Genomic DNA, 26,006 nt, shown 5'->3' on the forward strand with positions numbered 1-26,006 from the left:
GCGCACGGAGTTACTACGTATACATTTGTACATATATACGTATATACGTTTGCACATATGTATGTTTGTCTGTATTGAAATATATTACACCTACTCAGGTACACATTTCATGTTTTCCCAGCGCCTAGTTGTTTACTCGGCTAATTTTTCACACACGTATTGAAATTCGGCAAATATTTCATTTGTTAAAATTTTAAAATAAATAATATTTCTTCCTTTCAATACCTTGTTCTGCTTTAAGCAGAAAATTAGAATATATGCCTTTTCAACAAAAAAAAAAGATTTACAATGCAGTAAAATAAAATTAGAAAAATGTAGTAAATTTAAATATAATAAAATGCAGTAAAATATGATAATATAAAATACAGTTAAATGAAGCATATCTTTCATTATACGGCGCCAAGCACATTAAATAAAAATTTTCTTAAAAAAAAATATGAACATGGCAAGGTGACATATATATCAAATTGGTTTATCAAGCATGGGATAATCATCATATAGTACATACACATATACATTTATATAAACATATATATATATATATATATATATATATATATATATAAATGGATGTATAAGCTCATATGTACACGTATACAACATTGCTAAGTAGCTTGTATTTGCTTATACAACAACTTATAGCAAAATATGGTCGTAACATAAGCAAGGGTTTGAAGCAGTCTTACAGTTTTCACATTACATGACAAGGCACAAAAACTGACGAAATTTTAAGGGCAAGTGTGAAGTGGCGATTGGTTAATTAGCTGTAAAAAAAAAAAAAAAAAAAATATAATATATATATATATATATATGTATGTACGTATGTATTATTATGACATGTTCATAATTTCTCTACGCGTTAAAGTGATATATATTCTTTTTTTCTTCCGCTTACATTTTCTTCAACTTTGTTTATGCTGTTGTGACAAAAGGAGTAAGTGTTAATTCCTAGGGACTTTTAAATTTTCTGTTTTTCAAATCAACCAAACCAACAATTATTGTCATGAGAATTCCACATAGCGATATTTGTACTGATGGAGAACTCTTCAGGTTTTCAAAAATTAACCTGTAGTTTCTCTTTTGTCTATAAAAAGGGAAAATATGGTCAGGAAAGTATAAAAACAAAATGTACGAGTTAAGTGAAAAATGTGTGAAATTAAGTTAATAAGCTTTTTCTTCTTCAGATGTGTTAGCATGATGAGCATTTTACTAAGCACATGAGCTGCATGAGTTGTTTGGGCGTTTCCGTACAAATTAGCAAGAATCATTCTGACCTAGTGTGTATGCTCGCTCTTGCGATCGCTTCAGTGTGCTTTATATGCTTATAGGTTACATGTATATTTTTTTGACTTTACTTTCATTTTGTTTGCTTTTTACTTTCATTTTATTTGCTTTTTACTTTCATTTTATTTGCTTTTTACTTTCATTTTATTTGCTTTTTACTTTCATTTTATTTGCTTTTTACTTTCATTTTATTTGCTTTTTACTTTCATTTTATTTGCTTTATTTTTTTTTTTATTTTTGGCGTACAGTTTTTCGCTGGACGTGTAATACTTTTCCCCTTGCTTTAAAAAAGAAAAACTAGCTTGACAGCTTTTCTTAAAGGGATGATGTTGATATTTGTTAAGGCAAATTATATCATGATTCAGTTGAGTTAATTCTTTTACTAATTTATCATTAGACCAGTTTTTCTTTTTATTATTTATTTCACACTGTATGCACTCTTCTTCCACTGTCATAATATTTTCAATTTTTTTCTTCTCTTCAATGTTCTTTGTGCTGCTTGCATTCTCACTGATTAACATAGTAGAAAATAACACCATAGTATTTTTTATTCTAATTTGTTCTTTTTCTAATTTGTTCTTTTTCTTATTTTTTCTTTTTCGTATTTTTTCTCTTTCTAATTTGTTCCTTTTCTAATTTGTTCCTTTTCTAATTTGTTCTTACTTTTTCTTATTTTTTCTTTTTCTTATTTTTTTTCTCTTTCTCTTTTTCTTTTTTTTTTTTTTTTTTTTTTTTTTTTTTTTTTTTTTTTTTTTTAAAAAAACTAAGCTACAACAGAATTTTAGCAAAATGATAAAGTTTCACTTCTTAAATTTTAATCGATTTATTTTAAAAGGATAATCTTCCAGCTGTTTCTTAAAAACATCGAAAAAAAGCTGACATAGGTTGGAGCATATTTCAAAAGGTGCTACATATAAAACGATAAAGTGAATTCTCTTTCGTTGTTCTTTTCTCCCACACATTTAAAAAAAAAAAAAAAAAAATGGATAAGCAGTAATCAAAATGAGAAAATGTTTCATTAACAAACTTTCTTAACACTGCCCTATAGATTTGAGAAATCATGCGTTCATGTATCATGCCTTCACAAATCATGCTATCATAAGGCAAACCTTCCTATTTTTGAAAAAAAATATAACGAGAGCAAAAAATGATGAAAGTATAAGGAAAAGTCCAAAGGAAGGATAAAAAAAAAAAAAAAAAAAAAAAAAAAAAATTTTAAATAAATGGGGATAAAATAACAAGGCACAAGAAGCAAACACCACCATTTGTAAGATTGGAATATATATATGTATATATATATGTTTTTATGTATGTATATATATATGTATTTATATATGTATTTATATATGTATTTATATATGCATATACGTGTGCATATGTATATTTATATATGTATTTATATATGTATTTATATATGCATATACGTGTGCATATGTATATTTACCCGCTTAGATAGAACGCTTACATTTATGTGTGTATTTGTTAACGCTGCCATTTTAGCGATGATCAAGGGAAAAAAGGTGTGTCAGCACATTAGAGAATGTTATGCTGAACTTGTCGAGTGAGCCATGTGTGTTTATCTGTGACAGGAAAGATTTAAGAAAAATACTAGAATTAAGGGCATAACAATTTTCTGTTATTGGTATATAACAGTTTAAGTAGAAAAGTGAGAAAAAAAAAAAAAAAAAAAAAGAATAAAAAGAAAAAGAAACAAATCTACATCCATACCCATGTTGTTTTACAATTTTACGAATAAACAATTTTTTCAAAATTATACATGCTTTAATAAGTCTACGATAAGCTCGACCGGGTACTATCTATATCTGCTACTCCTTCGTTGTAATTATTTTGAGACCCTCTTGACCTTCGCTACTGCTATATATTTTTGTGTTAATGTAAATATTGGTGCGCCCAGTAAAATAAAGCTTAAGCAGTTGAAGACTAAATTTACCAAGCTGTTTCATTTGTTTTGTTCCACTTCGTCTCATTTGGTTTACTCATTTAAGTTTCACATTGTTTGCTCATGTCCGTTTCATTTTTTTTTTTTTTTTTTCGTATTGCCTTCCGTTTAGCAAAATTCAGGGTAGTCTTAGGAAAGGATAACATAAAAGAAGAAGAGATTGAGGAACGCTGTGCTCAGTTGTTGATATTGAGGGACGTTCATAAAGGACTAACCGGTATGCCCTGACTCATCCCCGCGAAGAAGGGGTACACCTTCATGTATGTAATGTATATATATATATATATATATATATATATATATATATATGTACAAGCGTACGCACGCGTGTATGTGTTAATGTATGTATTATTGCAAAGCTGCGTCTTCCCAAATGAGCTTGCTGAGGAATAAAAGAGGGAGTCCTCCCACTATGCGGTTTATAAAGAGAGAATTTTGTGCACTTATTAGTTGGACAGAAAACATAAAAGGATGTCCAGTGTGGAAAGATAAGAATAAATTCCTTTTTGAAAGAAGAAAAGAAAATAATTTAAAAAAAAATGATATAATAATAAGAAGAAGCTTTTCTAGGTATTCTGGAAAAGGGGAAAGCTATGATAAAAAGAGGAAATATTCATTATTATTACTTTTTCAAAATTATGGCATTAAAAATTATTTGTGTAAATTAAACAACAGAGCAATGGAGGATATTCGTGAACGTAATCGGAAAATGAAAAAAATTTTGGAGGAATCTTATCGCCAGTTTTGGGTGAAGTATGGGCATATAAAAAGTACGTATCAAAATGAGTTCTGGAGATACCAAAAAGGTAGACAGAAAAGTAGGGGAGACTTTAACAATAGCAATTACAATAGTAGCAGTGGTAGTAGCAATGGTAGTAGCAGTGGTAGTAGCAATGGTAGTAGCAGTGGTAGTAGCAGTGGTAGTAGCAGTGGTAGTAGCAATGGTAAACTCCGCACCCCTCTTTTTCTTCTACTTCTTCTCGACTCGTTAAAAAACGAAAAAAAGATTAAGCGACGGGCTCATAAATTACTGCTGAAGGGGAAATACCATTTAAATAGTATAAGTCAATTTTGCAAAGATATAAACACGTCATATTATAAAAATTTGCTTTATTACAACTACATTAAATCACCAGTGACATATACGCTGATATGTTTACATTTGTTTGTTTATTTATTATGGTTAAATGCAAAACCGATGAACAGTACTTATGATTTTTTTAGAACAAAAGCATCCCATTCCTCTAGTTTGTTAACCACTGAATTTATGTATACCTATTTCTGCTGTAGTTTACAAAGCCTAAGAGAAAAAAAATTATATACACTAGTAACAAATCTAGTGAGTCATAATACTATTCAGTCTTTGCTATTAAATACTATATCGTTATACTACATAGGAACAGCTTTAGAATTGTTTATCAAATCAAGAAATTTCATTCTTACTTATTTAGTTAGTGGTATTATATCTTCATATATACAAATATTATATCAAAAAAATAATCAAAATGATTTTTATTACAATAACATTTACGTTTTTGGTGCTAGTGGAAGTATTAGCTCTATATTGGCCACCTATACTTTCCTTTTTCCCAATCAAAATATATACTTATACGGAGTTATAGCCCTACCTTTAGTAAGAACAAAAGAGGTGCAACGGAACGACTAACGCTCTGCTTTAAAAGTTTATTCGAGTGGAACGCTTGCGTGAATACGCGAGTTGGTATATATTCATGTATTCATGTACCCATACTCACATATGTATACCCACCTACGTATACTCATGTGTTGTTCATATTCTACTTCCTACTCTCCTTAGGCCTTGTTCTCATCTTTATACTTTTTAAACGAATTCTATTGTGTCATAACTAACAAGAGGGATAGCACAGGTTAATTCATGCGCGTATAAAGAACATTTCAAACCATTTGAAAAAAAAAAATCATAAAGCTTCAAGTGCTTACATTTACGGGGGGTACTTACCAGACACATATTTGTATGCATTATGTACAAGTATAATATCCGTTAAATGCGCTTCACCCCGTGTGACCTTACCCACCAGTCGAACAAGCACGCACGAAGGAACGTGCGCACAACATACATACATGCATGCATGCATACATACATACATACATACATATATATCTTTATTTATTTATTTATTTATTTATTTATATTTATATTTATACTTATCTTTATATTTATACTTATATTTATATTTATACTTATATTTATATTTATACTTATATTTATATTTATACTTATATTTATATTTATATTTATACTTATATTTATACTTATATTTATATTTATATTTATATTTATATTTTTTATTTCACTATACGGCAGGGCACGTTGCACACTTAACGGGGATGTTTCTAGGAATACTTTATTATTACTTTTGCGTTAAGAAGAGAATGTACATTTGATATTTTGGCTTGCTTTAATGAAATGGTGTGTCGAGCGTTAAAACTGCAAAGTTGTATAGCTGTGTAGTGTAGTGGCATGGTGGTTATAGTTATGCTTGCTTGTATAAGCTTATCATGGTTTATCATTGGCGTTCCACCTCTCTACATGTACATATGAATACGCACATGTATACTTATCTTCATGCACATTTTTGTGTATTTTCATGTGGTCTGCATGTGTTACCACCAGTTGTTTTTAGTAGGGCCTTTACGTAAACTCTGGTAAAACATATTCTCATAGGAATGTAAATGGAATTATAGCGATTTCAAACCTGTCGCATATGTACGGGTATATGTATATACAACTGTAAAATGTATGCTCATGAATATATATGCTTAAATATATATGCTTAAATATATACATGTACACATACGTATATATAATACTTATGCCCATTTTTGGAGGTGGAGCTAGTATATTGAAGAGTTGAGAGAAAATAAAACGTACACCTTATTTCACCATTTAAATTTATGCATGTACTTTTTTTCCCGTGCAATTTATAAAATAATTTACAAGTAAACAAATGTGTACCGAGCGGAAGCAAACCTACTTTAACTTAATTTTGTACAATATACTATATTATTATGGTAATGCTTTTTTTTTTTTTCTTATTTTTATAAGAAGAAAAAATAAAATTTTTTTTTGAATAAACTCTATTTTCTTAATTTTCATTATTTCTACATAGCTACATGTGCATATATAACTTAAAGTTTGACAAGTACGAGTATGATCGTTTTGTGTACTCCTATTCTTTCTTTTTCTTTTGTTCGTGTACATTTATAAATTATTTTTGTATATATTAATACTTATGCTAAAATTTTTTTTAAGAATTATTTATGCTTATATTAATGCATTGTAGTAATCATTTTATATATGCGTGTATGCGTGTATGCATGTATGCATGTATATATATATGTAAATATGTATGCATATATAAGGTATATTTTTTTTTTTTTTTTTTTTTTTTTTTTTTTCTTCAAAATTGTATTAAAAGAGAAAAAAAAAAAAAGGAAGAAACTTCATCCCTTTTTGAAAAATTTATAACAATTTTTTTTTTTTTTTTTTTAGTAAATAATAAGGCATTAATACATAACTCAAATAGTATACATATATATATTGCATATAATTATATATGTATATGCTTATGCATAATAAGTAGTACTAAATTATTATATAGTACTGCCATTTCTATATGTATTAAAAAGATGCATTTTTAAGAAAGCGTCATACGCCTTCCCCCAATAAAAATGAAAATTTATAATTACTACATTTTTATTACCTCGTTTTAACTACGAAATGATTTAAGTGAATTATATTTTTTTTATTTTTCTTCAAATTTTTTTCCTTCTGCTTTGCTTTTTCCTTATTACAATATATTTTTGTTCTTTCTTCGTTGTTCCTTCTTCGTTGTTCTTTCTTCCTTCCCACTTATTGTTTGTTTGTTTGTTTGTTTTTTTTTTTTTTTTTTTTTCCTTTTCTCAATTTATGCAAAGATGAGCTTGAAAAGGTTTTTCAATTTTTTGGAAGCAGATGATGAAAAGGGGAAGAAAAAAATTAATGCAAAGAAGGGCGGAAAGGAAGAAACACATCAGGTTGGAGATGAAATAGAAAAGGATGAGGGGGGAAAGGAAAAGGAAAAGACACAAGAGGTATACATGGTGAAGAATGAGGGAAAAGAAGAAGAAAAGCAGAAGGAAGTGCTGCAAAACAAGGGTCAGGAAGAAGTGCTTGGAGAAAATAAAGAAGGGAACAGAAACCAAAGGGATAAGTCAACCCTTAACAGAAATGATAGTGATATGAAAAAAAGAAAAAAGAATGTAAACATAGACATCTGTGAAACAGATGCATTAAAAGACGAATCAAAAGAGGATGACATGTTTGATGATAAAAAAGCAGAAGGGAGATCTGATATAATAGAAAGTAACACATTACCCAGTGATGAGATGCTGCAAAAGGATATAAGAGAGTCAAATGTGGAGGTAATGAACAACTGTGAAGTGAAAAAATATAAACAGGACGACGTTACATCGCTATGTGAAGGGGTTCAGAATGAAGAGGGATTGAACGAATGCTCAGAGGAAAGAACACAAGGAGGAGGAAGAAACTACTTAGAAAAAGAAGAAACAGATAGCAAAGTAAATGGCAAAGAACAGGACCAAAAAAATGTACCATCCTGTAGAGAACATAACAACGTGGGTAATAATGTGGAGAAGGAAAAAAAAGAAAAAGAAGGGGGTTCGGAAATTCAGGGAGTAACCCCAATTGTTGAAAGTAGTTCGCATAATAAGGCATTAAAAAATGATGATAAGGAGTCGTCAAATAATAATATATTAGACATAAATGGTAAGCAGTTAACTGGTAGTAAAGGGAATTCTAGCGATAAACAAGTAACAAATGGAAAGAACTTGTCGTCGTATGATTATACCAAGAATAAGGAGGATTATATGTATAATTATGAAAACTCGTATTATAACGTGTGCGCAAATAATAGCGGTGGTGGTAGTGGTAGTGGTAGTGGAAGTGGTAATGGAAGTGGTAGTGGAAGTGGTAGTGGAAGTGGTAGTGGTAGTGGTAGTGGAAGTGGTAATGCTAATAGCAATGCTAACGTAGATAACCACGCGAATTACCCATATTATTACAATCAATACTACAATAACATGGCACCGCCAAACCCTTTTAACAACAATGTACCGATTAGAAATAATAACTATAATAGCATAAATGATGTGCAAAAAACGAGGAAGGATTATGTAAATGAAAAGAATAATTTAGGGAATGAGTATAATATGAATGATAATATTGCTCCTGGTGGAGTAGGCCACTTTGGAGGTGCATATATGCCCCAGGCAATGAACAATTATTACAATATGTATAATTATAACTATGTTAATAATAGCATAGGAAACATGGGAAATATGGGTAGCATGACCAATATGACTAACATGAACAGCGTAAATTACAATTACTACTACAACATGTACGACTACAACAGGGGCATGGAAACTGATGTAAGGCCTTATGGGTACTGCTCGTTAATTGACAAAAGCATCGAATTAATGAAAAAAAGCGATAAAGTAAAAGAGATGTTAAAGAATCCAGCTAGGTTACAAGTAACTCAGGAAGAATTAAATAAAATAGATTATACCGAAGGAAATGAACAATACAATATATGGTTTGGAAAATACGTAACAGATAAATATGATAAGGGGTCCAAGGGAACTAATATATCACGTTTTGTTGCAAAATATAAATGTAATCCCTTAACAGATACAGGTTATACTAAGGCTGATAAAACGTATACAAGTAAACAATTTTTCTGTATATATTTCGCACGAGGATGTTGTGCATATGGTCATAATTGTTTGTATAGACATAGAATACCAAATGAAAATGATGAGATTGAATTTGAAGGTTCTATGGATATATTTGGAAGAGAAAAATTTAGCTCTTTTAAAGATGATATGACTGGTGTAGGTAGCTTTAATAGTGACTGTAGAACACTGTTTATTGGTAGTCTTCATATAAAACATTTTAATGAAGTACATTTAATTGAAAAAATTTTATATGATGAATTTATTAATTTTGGAAATATTGATTATGTTAGATTTATACCAAATAAAAATATAGCATTTGTTCAATTTACTAACAAAGTTAATGCAGAATTTGCAAAAGTAGCTATGTCAGATCAACCAATAGAAAACCATTCCACAGCCTTAACAATTAAATGGGCATTCGAATTAAAAAATCAGCCAAGTCATTTTTTTAACTATTATAATAATCCTTATATATATAATGAAAATTTTGTTATATCCTCTACATGGGAACAGTACATGGCCCAGCAGCACTACGCCGGAAATCCCATGTTCCCTGATTACAGTAATAATATGGGTGGGGTAGGGTCCATGCATAACACTGGTAATTTCGGAGGCTTCAACAATTTTGGAAGCATTAACAGCTTCAGCAGCGCGAATAGTGGTGGTAATGCATCCCTCTCTGCTCATTATAAAAAAATTAACGACAGGCATAACAACCTGAATAAGAGTTTAAATAAAATAGACCATATGTTTGATACTCAGAATTAAGATGCGAATTATGTTTCTTTTTTTAAGTCCAAATGTAGCATGCGTGTCCAAAAAAAAAAAGGGGCGAGAAAAATTAAAGCACGAGCTGCTTCGCCATTTTTACAGAAAAAAAAGAAAAGAAATATAACTTGTCAAAATAAAGCAAAGTAGGACATCACATGCCTGAGTTAAATGTAACATAGCAAAATGAAGAGAATTGTAATATAACAAACATTAAGCGTAACGGAAAAAGTGGAAAACATTTAATGCAGAAAAAAATATTGTGTTGCACTCATATGCGAATCGCACATTGCATAATGATTAAACAAAAACCCATGACTTTGCTTTTTTTTTTATTTTTTTTTTCTTTTTTTTTCTTTTTTTTGATTTTTTTATATATTACATGAACTGTTCATAATTTATTTCTCCCATTTACCTATGTGCATATGCGAACACATCTATATATATTTAAACAAATGTATGTATGTATGTATATGCGGGCATACTGTACAGACGTACGTATAATGCACCTTAATGTACAATGAATTTTCGAAAAATGTTCCCATCGATTTTAATCGGCAAATCGATGAAGAAATTTCAAGGATCGGTAATAAAATAATTTAATAATGGATAAGGACTATTTTTTAAATGTTGGATGAGCATGAAAATTTTCTTCAAGTTATTCTCCTTCACACACACACACACTTTTTATTTTTTGATTTTTGCTCACAGTTCAAATGAGCAAATGGATATATCGGAATATGGGTTCAAAAAATAAAATAAAAAAATCAAAAAAAACAAAAAAACAAAAAAACAGAAATACAAAAATACAAAAATACAAAAAAATGAATTTTATAGGGAGTATATATATTATATATATACACATACATATATGTACATACACATGTGCACACAAACTCTTAATTGGCGGGGCAATTTTTTGCTAATCACGTCGAGCTGGACTACAAACTGGCTAGTTTTTTTTTTTTTTTTTTATTTATATATATAATTAAAAAAAAAAAAAAAAAATTTGGTTATTTACGTTCATAATTATATGAACTGTTCATGGAATATTACTAGTGTGCATAATTTTTCACGGTGCAAATTAAATTTAACCTATATTTTTACTGTCCACTGTACTTTATTTCGTGCAGTTAATATCTCTTGGCACTATTCCTTCGCATCGAAAATGTTTAGCGAGTTGAAGAATAAGCATTCACTCCCCGTCTCTTGATTCATCATCTTATGGGCATTCTGTGCATTTTGTGCATTCTGTGTATATATATCTTTTAACTTTGGTATGAGGTTTAATATATCAATTTTTTCTTGCCCCATACATTCTTTTGTAAACTTGTTATCCATCTCTTCTTCTCCATAATGTTTGTTGATAGAACTGAAATGGTCTGAATCATCACTTGAATGATCAGAGGAAGTCGAGGAAGAAGATGTGGACGAACTGTTTGATGAGGAGTTTATTGAAGATGACTCTTGTTCATAATAGTCGGTTTTATCATTGTAATACCCTGTTTTTTTTTCTTTCCTATTTAATGAGAGAGGTATTATGGGCATATGGTCATGTATATATTTTTTTTTTAATTTCATAATTTCTTTATATTTTTCAATATCAATATTTTCATTTAAAAATAATACATTTACATTTTCGTTTGATGAGAAAGTACCTAACGGTAAATAATTAATATTATTAAAATCATTTAAAGAATCATACTTGTCCTTTTTTTTCATACATAACTGTTTATAGTATAAATAGGAATTCTGGACAACATTGATGTAGTTAACATTGTTACTATTCCTACAGCTGTTATTATTACTAGAGATATTAGGTTTATTACTATAGGTGTTACTATTATTATTACTATAATAATTATTATTGTTATTACTGCTATTGTTATAGTTAGTACTATTATTATGGTCTTTTTTCCCTTTATCATCCTGTAGTATGTCAAATATAAGATGCCCAAAAAGCTTATTATAATTTTTTAATACATATATTTCAGTATATAAATTACTAAAAGCTAATTTCAAACAATATTTTATGTCTATATAATTTACAACCACACTACCCCTTAGAGAGGAGAACTTCCTACAGTTCACTCCTATGGTTTTTATAATTTTTATAAAATAGTCAAATAACACATCAAAAACTAAGTAGTTTATTTTCCTTATATTTTTACTTGCTAATATTGAACAAATAATCTTTTGAATCTTTTCATTATAATAATCTTCTTTCGAATTAGTGAATGGGTTTCCATGATATTTTTCTATTGTCCTTTCATCATTTTCGTTGCACGTGGTAAAAATGTAGTTATTCATTTTTAACCTTGCTCTGTTCAGGCGAAAAAAATTTTTACGTGGAATAATGTAGCTCTATCGTGTAAGCCTCGTATTATATCAATTTTTAAATTATCTTATCATTTTTTGCGTTCTCTTTTCTTATATTTTTTGAAAAAAACCCCTTTTAATGTTGCATTCACAGAAATATATTACTTAAGTGCAAAATATTACGAAATGCAAATTACTGGTTTAAATTTTTTTTTCAGAGTATCTTATCATATGTTCATTTTCTTTCATCTCTTATAAACTGCAGTTGGAGCGGTATTTTTCACTAACATGAATACACTGTACACAGTATTGTTACATATGTACATATATATGTACGCATATAAGTATATGTATGTATGTTCATAAGCATACGAACGTTCTCTCATGCACAAGATAAGCTTTTGTTGTAAATACATGATGCATATATATATATATATATATATATATATATATATATATATATGTATATCTTCACATTTCAGGATATATAAAAAGAGGGTAACGCAAGCGGAATAATGCGATAAAAACAAAAATTAAATTACAGTATAAAAATGTAAGAACATACGCATAAATATGTATATATGCATATATATATATATATATATGTATGTAAGTGTTATACGCTTGTGCGTTGAATAAGCTCTCCCCCAAAATGCTTGCGTTAAGGTTATGAGCAAAGGGAAATTAAATGAAAATTGCCCACAGTAAAACTTTCTTGAACTATGGACTTTATTTGTTATAGCTTTTTTTTTTATGTAAAATTTGAACTGTAAATAAATAGAAATACATACATATAAATATATATGCTACCGAGTTGACTTACATATTGTTCTAATTTTGTATTTTTTCTTTATAAATTTTGAAGCTTTTTGTTTTTCCTTTTATTTCCCTTTTTTCCTTTTTCGTTCAAGTTTTTTTTTTTTTTATTCACTTGTGTTTACAGTAACTTCCAAGTGATATATGTAAATTTAGTTTATAACATAAAAAAGGAAAAAATATTTATTTGCGTATAATATTAAGTAATTTTAAATATGTTTAAAGTTATATTCATTTTATTTTTATTTTTATTTTTTTATCATTTTTTCTTATTGTTTCTTAATTAATACGTATTAATACATAGTACTACGCTTGGAAATTCTCTTAGCCCTTACTATTTATTCTTTCTCATTATATATATGAGCAATGATTATGCTTAAAAGTAAAAAAGATATTCTTTTTCTTTTTGTGAACTCTAAAAAATAGTTTTTGTATAACGTATACTTCATATAGAACGATGCTAAATTGTTTTCTTCGCTTATCTCTATTATTATTATTATTATTATTATTTTTTTTTTTTTTTTTTTTTTTTTTTTTTTTCCTTTTTATTTACCTTTTTTCTGTTTTTCTCCATAAGTTCAACTACAGTCAATCCACTCATTGTGTCATTTCAGGTTTCATTTTTTTTTTTTTTTTTTTTTTAATTAGCCATAATTTATTAATTCATGTATTTCGTATTAAAATTAAAATAGGATTAAACGTATTTAATAATTAAAAATTTTTCGTAATAGAAGTACAAAGGAATATGTAGTAGTCGCCGCATTAACGTGTATATATATATATATATATATATATGCACAGAAACGCATATATGAATATATTCACTACCCTGTTAAATAATATAGAGATAATATAAAAAGAAGCAAGTGCAATATAGGAAGGACAAGAGAGCATATATACGAAGGTAAACCCGTGGGAGAAGAAACACCTGAGTGTGATATATGATACACGGGAGAAATTCGTTCTCATATCAACAAGCAAATGAATATATAACATATATACATACATGTACATAATATAACAAAACAGAGCGCGAAAAGGAAGAAAAATTACAAAGAATAAACTACTTATATGACAAATGTACATACAAGTAGAAAAATAAACAAACGAACGAGATATTGTAGTAAGAAGTGTTTTAATTACATTTAGTGAAAAAAGCTTTTTTTTTTTTTTTTAAAAAACAAAAAAGGAAAAGAAAAGAAATTTCCACCAATCAGCAACTTGAGCATTTGTCTAAACGCACATATTAATTAAAAATATATATAAACAATTTATGAAATATTGAAGGTAGTATCAGTGGTCACTTATCCGTCTCCCATTTTTAAAAAAGAAGAGAAGGAGAATGAAAGAAAAGTATTTATTATTTGTAAAACGTGAAATGTGATAGCAAGATGATATATTAATAGAATTTATTTTTTAATATCTGTTCGATGAGTTGCCGCAGGTGAAGCAGAGGAGTGCAATTTTTTTTTTTTTTTTTCAAGAACAAAAAGAAAAGAAATAGAAGTAGAGGCAGAAGGAGCAGAAGAAGAGTCGTAATATACATACACCTTGGACGTGTATGGAAAAAGCGTTACATGTTATGCTTATATTTATTTTTTATTATTTTTTTTGTTTTTTTGTTTTTTTGTTTTTTCTTTTTTTTGTTTTTATGTTTTATTTAATTTTATTCTTTATTTTATTTTATTATTATTTTTTTTTTTTTTTGCCGTTTTCATTTCCCAAAGTAACAGTTACCTCACATCGTTTTCTGTGAGAAAGCTCGACGTGCATGTATATACATACATGCATACACACGTACATACGTACACACACCCGTACGTACTAACAGCATATATAAGGCATACAAAATATAAAAGAAAATGAATGATGAGATAGAAAGTACACGAGTTGAGGCAGAAGTGTTTATCCAGGGTTCTCGAAGCAATTACGTTGATGTGAATAATTATACCTTAAGCAGGGGGAACAGTGGCTTAGTAAATTATTTTGACGTAATGGGATATGCGAATTCATCAAATGGCAGAAGGCCTGATGACCTAATTCATGGTAGCTCTAACAGAGTAAACTATAGTAGTGTAAACTGTACTAGTGTGAATGCAATTATGAATGAGAAGGAAGAGTGTCAATATGTAGGCCGTGTTAGTAGTGGTAGTAGCAGAAGTAGAAGTAGCAGAAGTAGCAGAAGTAGAAGTAGCAGAAGTAGAAGTATTACTCTAATGGGTGATGCTAAGAAGCACAGGAGTGGTTGTAGTACACTTGATAAATTCGATATTAAGGGGAAAAAAAAAGAAAAAGAAATTTTTAATAAAATAAAACAAAAAAATTATTACATAGATGACAGTTATTTATATGTAAAGGGGGAAATTAGTATGACTGAAAAAGACAACTATAAGGAGAAAATATATAGAAAAAAAAAGCACAGTCATATTTGTGATATTTTACAAAATGATAGGATAAATAATGATCTTCATTTGAATGGTAATAGTAGTGGGTCAGCTTATGAAAATGGAAAGGAAGTGAGAAACAATTGTGGTAGTAGCATCAGAGTGGAGGAATTTATTAAGGGGCATACTCTTGAAAATGATGTAGTGGAAAATAGCAACGACCTAATTATCTGCACAGCGAGTAGGTATGATTCGTGTAATTTTGACAAGGTGGTTAAACTTGCTCATGAAGGGGATAGAAGTAGCACCATCAATTGTACTAGATATAAAAGTGCAGGTAGAGGTTGTAGAAGCACGGAGCACCCGAAATTTCAATATGCGGATAACCATGAAAAGGAAGAACGGTTCATGGAATTCTTAAATTTTGTAAAATCGTCCAAAGACGAATCAGGAAAAAGGTACGAAATTGCAGGAGGGTATTTACCGTGTAATGCAGAAAAAATCGGGGGTGCCGAAGAAGAGAAACAGGGAGAAGACGAGAAAAACGAAGACGAAGACAAAGACGAAGACGAAGAAGAAGAAGACGAGGAGAACGAAAACAAAAACAAAGACAAAAACGAAAACAAAGACGAAAGGAAGAAACGAAAATACGACAGAAGTCGCTTCACTAGTTGTAGTAGTCACAACGGCACAATTCGTAACAGACCAGTTGTGGATAAAGTGTTGTATAACATGGCTAACTTAAAACTCACAGGCACATCGATTATGTTAACAAATGAAAATTCAAAATTTATTTACAAAGTGATACCTTTTTTCAAAGATGGTGAAGCCAAATTTTACTTTAATGTGTTTATTTCATATAATATTATTTATAAGATTAATAAAAAAGGACTGCAAAGTAATATTGACGAATTTACAAATATGTTCATTTTGCATCATAGCAACAACAATTATGACGATGGTGAAAAGGATAATTATAAAAAATGTAAAGAGAAAAATAAAAATAAAAATGACTGCTTAATTTTATGCAGTAAAATGAACAGGGTATTTTCTAATTTTCACTTAATTAATAAAAGCGAAGTAAAGGAAGCATTAATCAAATCGTTATTAAAGAATTTGTACTCTGGTACCACACACAACATTGAATGTTACAAGCATGCATTACAGGCGAGGGACTTAAACCGAGTGGCAGGTAGTGCAGGTCGCTTTGCAACCATTGGAAAATTATCTTCCCAAAATTTGAGTGATGTAGGTGTGTTAAGTAAGACACACCAAGTTGAAACATCCGTACTCCATGATCTGCTTCACTGCAGAACATTCACCCTGGAGGATTTTCCCAATGGTACCGCAAGTACTCAGTTGAAGAGAACAAATTTGAATGTATGTAATGGGAACAGAAGCGGTAGTAGCAGAGGCAGTAGCAGAGGCAGTAGCAGAGGCAGTAGCAGCGGTAGTAGCAACGGAAGTGGCAGTGGTAGTAGCACAGTGGATAGTATACGACGTATCCCCGCCGAGGAATATACGTTAGAAAGAGGCCCATCGGATGAAAGAAATCCATTCACAGAGATGAACAGAAAAGAAAAAGATGTTTCTTCACAATATAGTGCTCTTCAAAATGATCCTGATGAACGTTACACTGATCCTAGTGCTCAAAGTGGTGGACCAAAACGAACTGATAAAAAAAAAAAAAAAATTTGTTGAATGAAAAGTTAATGTTATCATATTTAGTTAAACATAAACTAATTCCTAAGTGTTACAATGTAGTCCCCGTATATAGGTGTAAGGAAAGTGTACGAGGGAGTAACGACATAAATGCTGTAAATGGAGTAAATTGCGTGGAGGAGGGGGAGTTACATGTGTACTATGAAAAGGATCATACCAGGGATAAGAAGTGTTCAAAAAAAAGTGTATTGAAAGGAAATGGTAAGGAAGAGTTAGATGGTAATAATCAAATCTTACTTGACGCACCCGGGGTGATGACAAAACAAGGGGTGAGGAAGAAGCAGGGTGATCAACCAAATCCCCTCATAAGAACTGAAAGTAATGCGAGCAAAGAAGAGAAAAATATGGCATTCCTTTCGAATGAAACGAAGTTACCAATAGTCGAATCGTTCAAATGCGCATCAGAGAAAAGCATATCAAACGAAGACGGGGAAACATGGGTTATAGGAAGATATAGTGATGTGGCTACTGGTAGCGGCAATGCCAGAAGCAATGCCAGAAGCAATGCCAGAAGCAGTGCCAGAAGCAGTGCCAGAAGCAATGCTAGAAGCAATACCTGGAGCAGCACCAGTAGCAACACCAGTAGCAACACCAGTAGCAAAACCAGTAGCAACACCAGTAGCAAAACCAGTAGCAACTGTGTAGATGCTGTTCACCTGGCTCTAAAGCTGAAGAAGATATGCAGCAGAATAAAACATAGTGATCAGCACATGCTAGATTTAAAATTAGGATATAACACGTTGAAGGATAACGACCCACTATTTAGCGAAAATTTGTTAAGGGAAAGTGAGTTAGTCGAATGGAAAGAAAAAGAGAAATACTTAAAAAAATGGTCTAAAATGAAAAAAGAGATAAGAAGTAAGTTTATGAATACAAGCGACCAACATATAATTGACATATCATCAAAGGATTTAAATTTACCTAGTTGTTTTGATAAATATGATAATAATGAAATATATTGTTTATTAAAATCATGGAAGCAAGAAATTACTTCATTAAAAACTACTCAAAAGATGTTAGGTTTTCGTATATGTGCATTAATATATTATATAAAACAGGTATATTTATTAGACGATGAAAATATAAAGGAATTTTACACAAATTTTATACAAAAGAATAACATTATTAAGAGAAATAAATTAAACAAAGAAGATAAAATGAACACATATCCAAATAAGGAAAAAATGGGAATAACAAAGTGTTATGATAATACAAATAACAGAATAACAGTTAGTAGAGATATTGGCTTAAATTTAAGTGAAGAACAAGTTATATATTTTTTATTTTTATTTTTAAAAAATATTGCTTCCATTATTTTACCAAAATTGGTAAAATTAAAACTATGGCTAGAACAACAATCTCTTTATTCCTTTTGTTCAACTTCTTTGTTAATAATATATGATAGAAAAAACCCATCCTCCTGTGATATTAAATGGATCGACTTCACGTACTCTTTTGAAAATATAAACTATATGAGAAAAAAAAAAGATCAACTAAAGAAACATAAATTGAACGAAGATATACTTTTTGGTATTAATAATTTAATTAAACTATGCAAAACTGTTTATATGAATAATAAACTACCTCCATCTATTATATGCTTGTCAAGTCAGAAAAATAAGCAGGACGACGGCGCATGACGCGCCCAGCTGTTTGAAGCGCAGGCATGACTATATATGCATACATTAACATACACAAATAAATATGCATATTTGTGTGTATATTTTTTTATGCATGTCCATACGTATGCATATATTAATCGTATTATGAATAACCCTTTTTTTTTTTTTTTTTTTTTTTTTTTTTTTTTGTACAATTGAATAAGCATCCTTATATATTATTCGTCAATACTTTTTGTATTCATTTATAATTCAGATTATTTTAGGGGTTATTTTTGTTTTCATTTTTTTTTTTATTTTTTTTTTATTTTTTTTTGTAGCATTTATCAGTTAAAGCGTGTTATATACGCATGCAAATATCCACATATCCATACATCCATTATTAATGTGTATATGTGCATGAAGCTCTCTCTCATTAATTATTAACGGGTTTTATCATTCAGCTGGACAACATATTGTTTGTGTAATTCATTATTTCATGCCGGATACTAAGTGAATACCCCTCCCCCCTATTGTTTATTTATTCGTTTATGCTTTTATGTTTTTATTTATTTATACAATCCTTTATTCCTTTTTTTTTTTTTTTTTTTTAATTGTATGATTGCGACGTTTGAGTATCATCGTTTTTCTTTTGAGAATAATTTATACACAGTATTTATGTGCATAATTACAAAAAAAAAAAAGGAAAAATAAAAAGAAAAAGAAAAACGTCGAGTTGCTATAAGCGTTTGCCTTATCATCTTTAACATTCCTATGTAAGTGTTAACTATTCATTTATTTAATTATCTACGTATAGATTAATTTCACTTAGTTATTTCAATATAAACATTTATTTTATTTTATTTTTTATTTTTTTTTTTTTGGCTAGCTGAAATGTTCTATATAACAAAATGTGGAAAATAAAAAAAAATAGCACGTCATTGTATGAACTGTTAATGTTTTTTTTTCTTTTCACTCTTTCAACAAATTTTAAAAAAAACAAAAGGAACTCATAAGGAGTTATATAAATGTTATAATAATCTAAAACATTCATATAATTTTTATGAGAATTTATAAATTTCCTTTTCAAAGAGTGTGTTAATATTTTTATTTCACTTTTTCTTTTAATAATAACATTTGTATGAAGTACGTGTTCACTCTTCCTTAATTCAATACATTTGTTATCCTCTTCTGAACAGTAAGCCTTTTTTTTTTTTAAGCACTTTGTACTTTTACCTCCTATGTCATTTCTTTTTTTTGCTTTTTCAGGTGAGCCAGGGGGTTTACTCTGAATATGTTCACCCGTCAATCCCTGTTCCCATGTTATTTTGTCTATTTTGTCTATTCTGTCTATTCTGTCTATTCTGTCTATTTTGTCTATTTTGTCTATTCTGTCTATTCTGCCTATTCTGTCTATTCTGTCTATTCTGTCTATTTTATATATTTGGTCCAAGTGGTCCAATTTGCACAGTTCGTCCAATTTTTCATTTAATCTATTTAGCGCTTTTTCTTTGTATAACTTTGTATGAACACGACAGGCACGCTTTTTCATACCATTTCTTATTCGCTCATTTTTTAAAGATTTCCCACTGATCATTTTCCCGCTGCATAGTTTTTTCCCGTTGAGCGTCTTCCCTCCTGCACACTGGGAAAATTTGACCAGAAATTTTTTTCGTTCCTGTTCTAATATCATAATATAGTGTACCACATTATTTTTTAAACGACATTTACTTATTTTCTTTCTTCTTTTTTTTTTTTTTAACTTGGTTGCGTACAAATTATAGCAAGTGGTATTTATTAAATGTAAATTCTTGCAGTTGAATATATCACAAAAAATTGCCAAAATTTCAAAAAAGGACAAATAAAATATGCTTGAAAATTTATTTAAAGCTTTTTTATTACTAGCCTTGTTTTTTCCTGAACTGTTCATGTAAATGTTCTTTTTTCTGGATAAATTTACGAATTGCAAATTGTTTTTTTTGTCCGTTTGCGCATTGTGCTCACTGTTATTGTTATAATAGAGACGACAATCATGGTTACCACAATTATCACCATCATTACGATCATTACGACCATCGCCATTTTTCGTGCATTTCTCACTTTCTAAATTTGTTGTAGCTTCACCATTCGCACGACTTATAACACTGTGCACACTTCTACTGTCCTTTTTGCTACCTTTTTTTTCACTTCTTATTTCAATGTTTTTTGTTTGTTTCCCACTTTTTGATGTACAACCTGAGTTTAATTTCTCTTGTTTTTCTTCCATGTTATCATCAATATGTTCCCTATTTTTACCAGCCTGCACTGTACAGACTTTTCCTGACACGTTTTCTTCATTTTCTTCATTTTCTTCATTTTTTTCATTTTTTTCATTTCCACATGCACCTGTCAGGAAATTCCAAATTTTGACATTTAATTTTTTTTTCCCTCCTTTTTTGTGTAATAATGAGTAAGTGTCTAAATTAACACATGTTACGTTATTTTTCACTTTATTTTTTTTTATTAATTTCAACTGAAATAGAAATATTAATATATCTCTTAGCCGCATGGACACATTTAATTTTGTGCTAAAAATTGAAAAACTTTTTTCCCCTGATTCAAATATTAAAAAGTAAAAAATATAATAATAAGCGAAAATATTCAAAATGTTTACTAGCTCTTTACTACTTTTCTCCTCGTTTGAAAAACGATATGTTCTTTCTTTCCTCTGTAAATATGGCGCACAGTTAGTCTTTCTTTTACAAAATTTGCTTATCTGTTTATCATGATAACAGCATACAGCACATGTCATAAAATTTTTTTTTTTTCCGTTCTTTTCATTCGTTATATTTTCATGTTTTCTCCTCATATTTAGTTCTTCCTTTTTTTTACCTGTAGTATTTTCCAGCGTATGACTGATTTTTAAAAAGTTATTACATATGTTATTGTTTTTACCCACAATATTTCTTTTCATCATACCATTTCTGGTACATTTTGTAGTAACATACTTTATTATGTCCATATTATATAAATTTTTCTTCTTCTTTTTTTCTACCTCTGTTATTCTTTTTCTAAACATGTTGTTGTTGTCATTATCCAATAGCTTCTTACCGTCTCTTTTGAATGAGAGCCTTTTCAATGAGTTAATCAAGTTAAGGAAGACTTGGGTCATATCACCAAAATTGCTCATGCGTATTGATATATGAACAAGGGTAAAAATGAAACAATTAAAACTTATTTTCCTTTTTTCGTCATGTATATAACATCTATTTACATTTAGAAAAGAAATTATGTTATTCAAATGTGTTACCATTTTTTTATCCTTCAATTGTACAGCTACACGTTCATTTTTAAAATAACCTGATGCCATTTCCTTCACCGGATTGCATACTTCATTGTTAATATTTTCTTCCACATTCGTTCGTTTCATTCCTCCATTTTTGTAATCATCTTTGCTCATTTGATGGTCAGAAGAAAAAGTGTTGTTCCTATCAGCAGTTCGCTTATGAGAGTACTTCTTCCATTTGCTCCATTTCTTATTATGCGGGCGAAAAAGAAAATATAACAAGGGGGAATTGTACTGAAATAAGCTAACTAGAACATAGTATAAATAACAATTATTATTATTTTTTTTATTTCTTAACAATATGATAAACATTTTTTGTAAAATGGTATGACTTTCCCTTTTGTGCATACAACACTCTTTCCAGTAGTGTTTATATAAATTTGTACAATTTTTTTTTAAGCTTATCAAATTTTTATTAAAAATAATATAATTCATATGGACAAATAGTAGGTTTTTATTTGATTTGCTCTTCACCTTGTTATAGTGTTGTAATGAAAAGTTAGTCTTTTTTGAACTAACCTTATCATCACGTACTATGCATTCACTAGTGGAAACCTCTTCATATGCACGAGTACCCGCCTCGCTGTTACCATAAGTGCTATATGGTAATATTGCATTTTGGCAATCCTCAGTACTATTGAAAACATTCTTTTCATCGTCCTTATGAGAAAAAGTACCGTTTTGTTTCATCCTCATACGAAGGGAAGAAGACAAGACAGGTATATTTAGAAGGTGCTTTGACTTGAAGAAGCTTTTTACTAAATCTTTTTCATTAATTAAAATTTCGTCCATACGAGTTGATTCCTTCTCATTCACCAACAAATTGAACATTTCAAGGTGTTCACACATGGAAGTATGGTCAGTAACTAACTTGTTCAATGAGCACAAAGTGAAGTGGTAATTAATAATATTGGCATGGTAAAACATATTCCATAAATTGTGCAAATGGAAGGTTCCCTGGTAATTTTGACTGCGCGCTTGGTTATGAGTTTTCCTGTTAGTTTGTTTCTGCTTATACCTTTGCTTCCCATTCTTCTTTTTATACCTGTTGTATATATCCACCAGAAGGGGAAAATTCGCGTAGATGACTTTATACACAAACTCGATCTTTTTATTTGTTATATTGAAATATTTTTTAAAGAAAAACAAATTTATGACTCTACATAATGAGTTGGTATATGTGTTATTAATTCTGTAAGGAACATTCAGGTCAATATCAGATATAAGTTTACCACTTTTGTATAAGCACTTAGACACTATTCCGTTTAATTTTATAAAGTATCCAACCCCATCCTTCTTATTATCTTTCCACATACCTATATATTTCTTACCACAATTGTAATAGAAAATACCGTAGCCATTTTTCTTTCCCTTTCTCCAGTATCCCGAATATTGATCATATTTTTCATTTTGGTAAATTATTTCATTTTTTTTTTTTTTTTTTTTTTTTTTAAAAAACCATATATACGTGCCATATCCATGAAACTTATCATTTTTCCACTCACCCAAGTATGTGTTGTACAGTCTAGAAGCGGCAGTTTTTCTCCCCATTAATGTGGTCCTTTCGATTATGTTAGGTCTTTCTATTACGTTAGTCCACCCCTCATTGTCAACATCCCCCATTAAGTCATGTTTCCTCATTTTGATTGACTCTTGTAAGTTTTCCACAAATTTACCTTTTGAACCCCCCTTTGAGTCGAAATACCATACCATTTTTCCAAATCCAAATTTTTTATTTCTTTTCCAGTAACCGAAATAAACAGAATTATCATTGTAATACTGAATACCGTAAAAATCCCTTTCGTTGTTTTTCCAAAAGCCTTTATACATTATTAACTTGACTTGATCCTTATTAACAAGTTTTAACGTACCCCATCCATTTCTCTTATTATTCACCCAGAAACCTTCATATATAATATTCTGTTTTCCCCCTTTATCAAAATGTATGAAGGAACATTTGCCCCTTTTCCATTTTTTGCCCCTATATATATATCCTTCATATATAAAATGATCTGTTATAATTTTACCAACTCCCTCAATGTGTCTATTTCTAAATGATCCTTCATATTTCTTTTTATCATTTGAAATAACAAAATTTTTATAAAAATATGGACACATGTAATGATCTATTTTTATGAAACCATTAAGAATAGTACTATTAATTTTTACATTTCTTAACTTTACCGTATTACATGATGTTATTTCTACTAATGAGTTATGTTCCTTATCTATTTCTTTCGAAAAAAAATTTCTCCAGTAGAATAGCTCATACGACTTAGGGTCTACTCGCTTGGTTGGCAAAACATCCTCCATTTTTGCGCACTAATTCTTCTTGCCGTAAATTGGTTCATATCACATGCGCACAGATAAAGTGTATGCATATACAGGAAGGCATACACATATAGATATGCAAGTAAAGCATATAAAAGTAGAGGCATATATATAACGACATACATACGAAGAATATGTGCACTCTCCTTTTCTCCTTAGTATGGTGTATATGCCAAACATTTGTGTACTTGCAAAAATTTCATTTCGTACGATTAGTGCTTTAAATTTTTGCCGAACATGTCCTTTTCACTTCTTTTTCAGTTTTAAGAAAAAAAAAAAAAAAAAAAAGGGAAAGGAAGAGAGAAAGAAAAAGGAAAAAAGAACGAAAGGAACGAAAATCAAGAAAGACACTCGAAGGGAAGTAATATGTGTAGAAGCCCGTAATAAAATGTAAACACAAAGGTGCGTATTTCCCCCTTTTCAAACTTACGTACTGCGGTATCTCATTTTGCATTCATTCTCCTGACCCGCGTGTGCAAGAATATATAAATGCATATATACATGTGTACGTATATGTATACGTATATGTATACGTATATGTAAACGTATATGTATACATATATTTGTACGTATATGTACAGTTATATATATACATATATTTATACGTATATGTACAGTTATATATATACATATATTTATACGTATATGTACAGTTATATATATACATGTATTTATACGTATATGTACAGTTATATATATACATGTATTTATACGTATATGTACAGTTATATATATACATACCTATCATCACATGCCCGCGCTAAAAAGTTTCCACTCCTTTCCGAATAAATATATCGAATGGAGAAAAATTTTCCTGCGCATTTTGGTATATTTAACTACCTATGTAATTACCTTCATAAACTGTGCAAATAATTAATGCACAAATGCAGATAAGGCTGATTTTTGTGTCATTCCTTTTTTTATTTTCCTGTTCTCTCCATTAAATTTATAAAAACAATATTACAGTATGACGTATTGTACGCTCCATTTTTTTTTTTTTTTTTTTTTTTTATAATTACATATATATAACATAAAAAAAAAAAAAAAAAAAAAGGGGAACATCCATTTGCATTCTGCGCAATTACTTTTATTAATACATGCTGTAAAATGTCCAGACATAAATTATTGAAATGCTTTATGTTCTATATATCTATATATCTTTCCATTTTTCCATAAAAATATATTTTTTTTTTTTTTTTTACTTTCCCCACAAACATATCTCAACCCACAAAGAGTTCCATTTTTTCAATTTTTTATGGAATCATTAGGTTTATCTAAAATGGCATAGCTTTACTGAGTACCATTTTGTATATATTTTTCTTTTTTCGAGAAGACCATACATGTTTCGTTTTACTTTATTCTTGTATCGTTTTCTACATTCATCTTGCTGTGAATTTTGTTCGAACTTTTGGCTTATCGAATTTTAGCATTACTATTTTTTCCAAAATTTTAGCATTACTATTTTTTCCAAAATTTTAGCATTACTATTTTTGCCAAAATTTTGCATCATATTTGTCCCATTTTTTGGCCTCCTTTTTTTGAGGGAGGAAAAATATAAGCCTTTACATTCTGCACAAGTTTTAGGCATAGAGAATAACACTGGAAGTGCAAATGAAAAAACGATACAATGAAAATGTTGTCCGAGTTATATATTCCAATATATACACCACGCGTATATTTTTTTTCTTTTTAGTCAACACTTTAGCTGTATTCTCACCTAC

General features: G+C 29.5%; 6 protein-coding genes across 6 annotated transcripts; 3 read left to right on the forward strand and 3 right to left on the reverse strand.

Annotated features, from left to right (window-relative positions):
- Positions 1–948: 948 nt before the first annotated feature.
- On the reverse strand, positions 949–1,823 carry MKS88_003241 (uncharacterized protein; the record flags this gene model as incomplete). Its single annotated transcript, XM_067216316.1, has 2 exons — positions 949–1,084; positions 1,531–1,823. 2 exons carry the CDS (start codon positions 1,821–1,823, stop codon positions 949–951), a joined length of 429 nt encoding a protein of 142 aa, XP_067072975.1.
- A 963-nt stretch (positions 1,824–2,786) lies between these two features.
- Positions 2,787–5,135, forward strand: MKS88_003242 (rhomboid protease ROM9; the record flags this gene model as incomplete). The annotated part of the gene is made up of 4 exons (XM_067216317.1): positions 2,787–2,845; positions 3,367–3,461; positions 3,604–4,877; positions 5,061–5,135. 4 exons carry the CDS (start codon positions 2,787–2,789, stop codon positions 5,133–5,135), a joined length of 1,503 nt encoding a protein of 500 aa, XP_067072976.1.
- Positions 5,136–7,201: 2,066 nt separating this feature from the next.
- On the forward strand, positions 7,202–9,790 carry MKS88_003243 (pre-mRNA-splicing factor CWC2; the record flags this gene model as incomplete). The annotated part of the gene is made up of 1 exon (XM_067216318.1): positions 7,202–9,790. One exon carries the CDS (start codon positions 7,202–7,204, stop codon positions 9,788–9,790), a length of 2,589 nt encoding a protein of 862 aa, XP_067072977.1.
- Positions 9,791–10,939: 1,149 nt separating this feature from the next.
- Positions 10,940–12,100, reverse strand: MKS88_003244 (uncharacterized protein; the record flags this gene model as incomplete). The annotated part of the gene is made up of 1 exon (XM_067216319.1): positions 10,940–12,100. One exon carries the CDS (start codon positions 12,098–12,100, stop codon positions 10,940–10,942), a length of 1,161 nt encoding a protein of 386 aa, XP_067072978.1.
- Positions 12,101–14,787: 2,687 nt separating this feature from the next.
- Positions 14,788–18,671, forward strand: MKS88_003245 (inositol polyphosphate multikinase; the record flags this gene model as incomplete). Its single annotated transcript, XM_067216320.1, has 2 exons — positions 14,788–16,963; positions 17,074–18,671. 2 exons carry the CDS (start codon positions 14,788–14,790, stop codon positions 18,669–18,671), a joined length of 3,774 nt encoding a protein of 1,257 aa, XP_067072979.1.
- Positions 18,672–19,479: 808 nt separating this feature from the next.
- Positions 19,480–24,267, reverse strand: MKS88_003246 (MORN repeat protein; the record flags this gene model as incomplete). Its single annotated transcript, XM_067216322.1, has 1 exon — positions 19,480–24,267. The coding sequence occupies one exon, from the start codon at positions 24,265–24,267 to the stop codon at positions 19,480–19,482; it is 4,788 nt and encodes a 1,595-aa protein (XP_067072980.1).
- Positions 24,268–26,006: the final 1,739 nt, after the last annotated feature.

This window comes from Plasmodium brasilianum, chromosome 10, assembly GCF_023973825.1.
Source record: "Plasmodium brasilianum strain Bolivian I chromosome 10, whole genome shotgun sequence".
Taxonomy (NCBI): domain Eukaryota; phylum Apicomplexa; class Aconoidasida; order Haemosporida; family Plasmodiidae; genus Plasmodium; species Plasmodium brasilianum.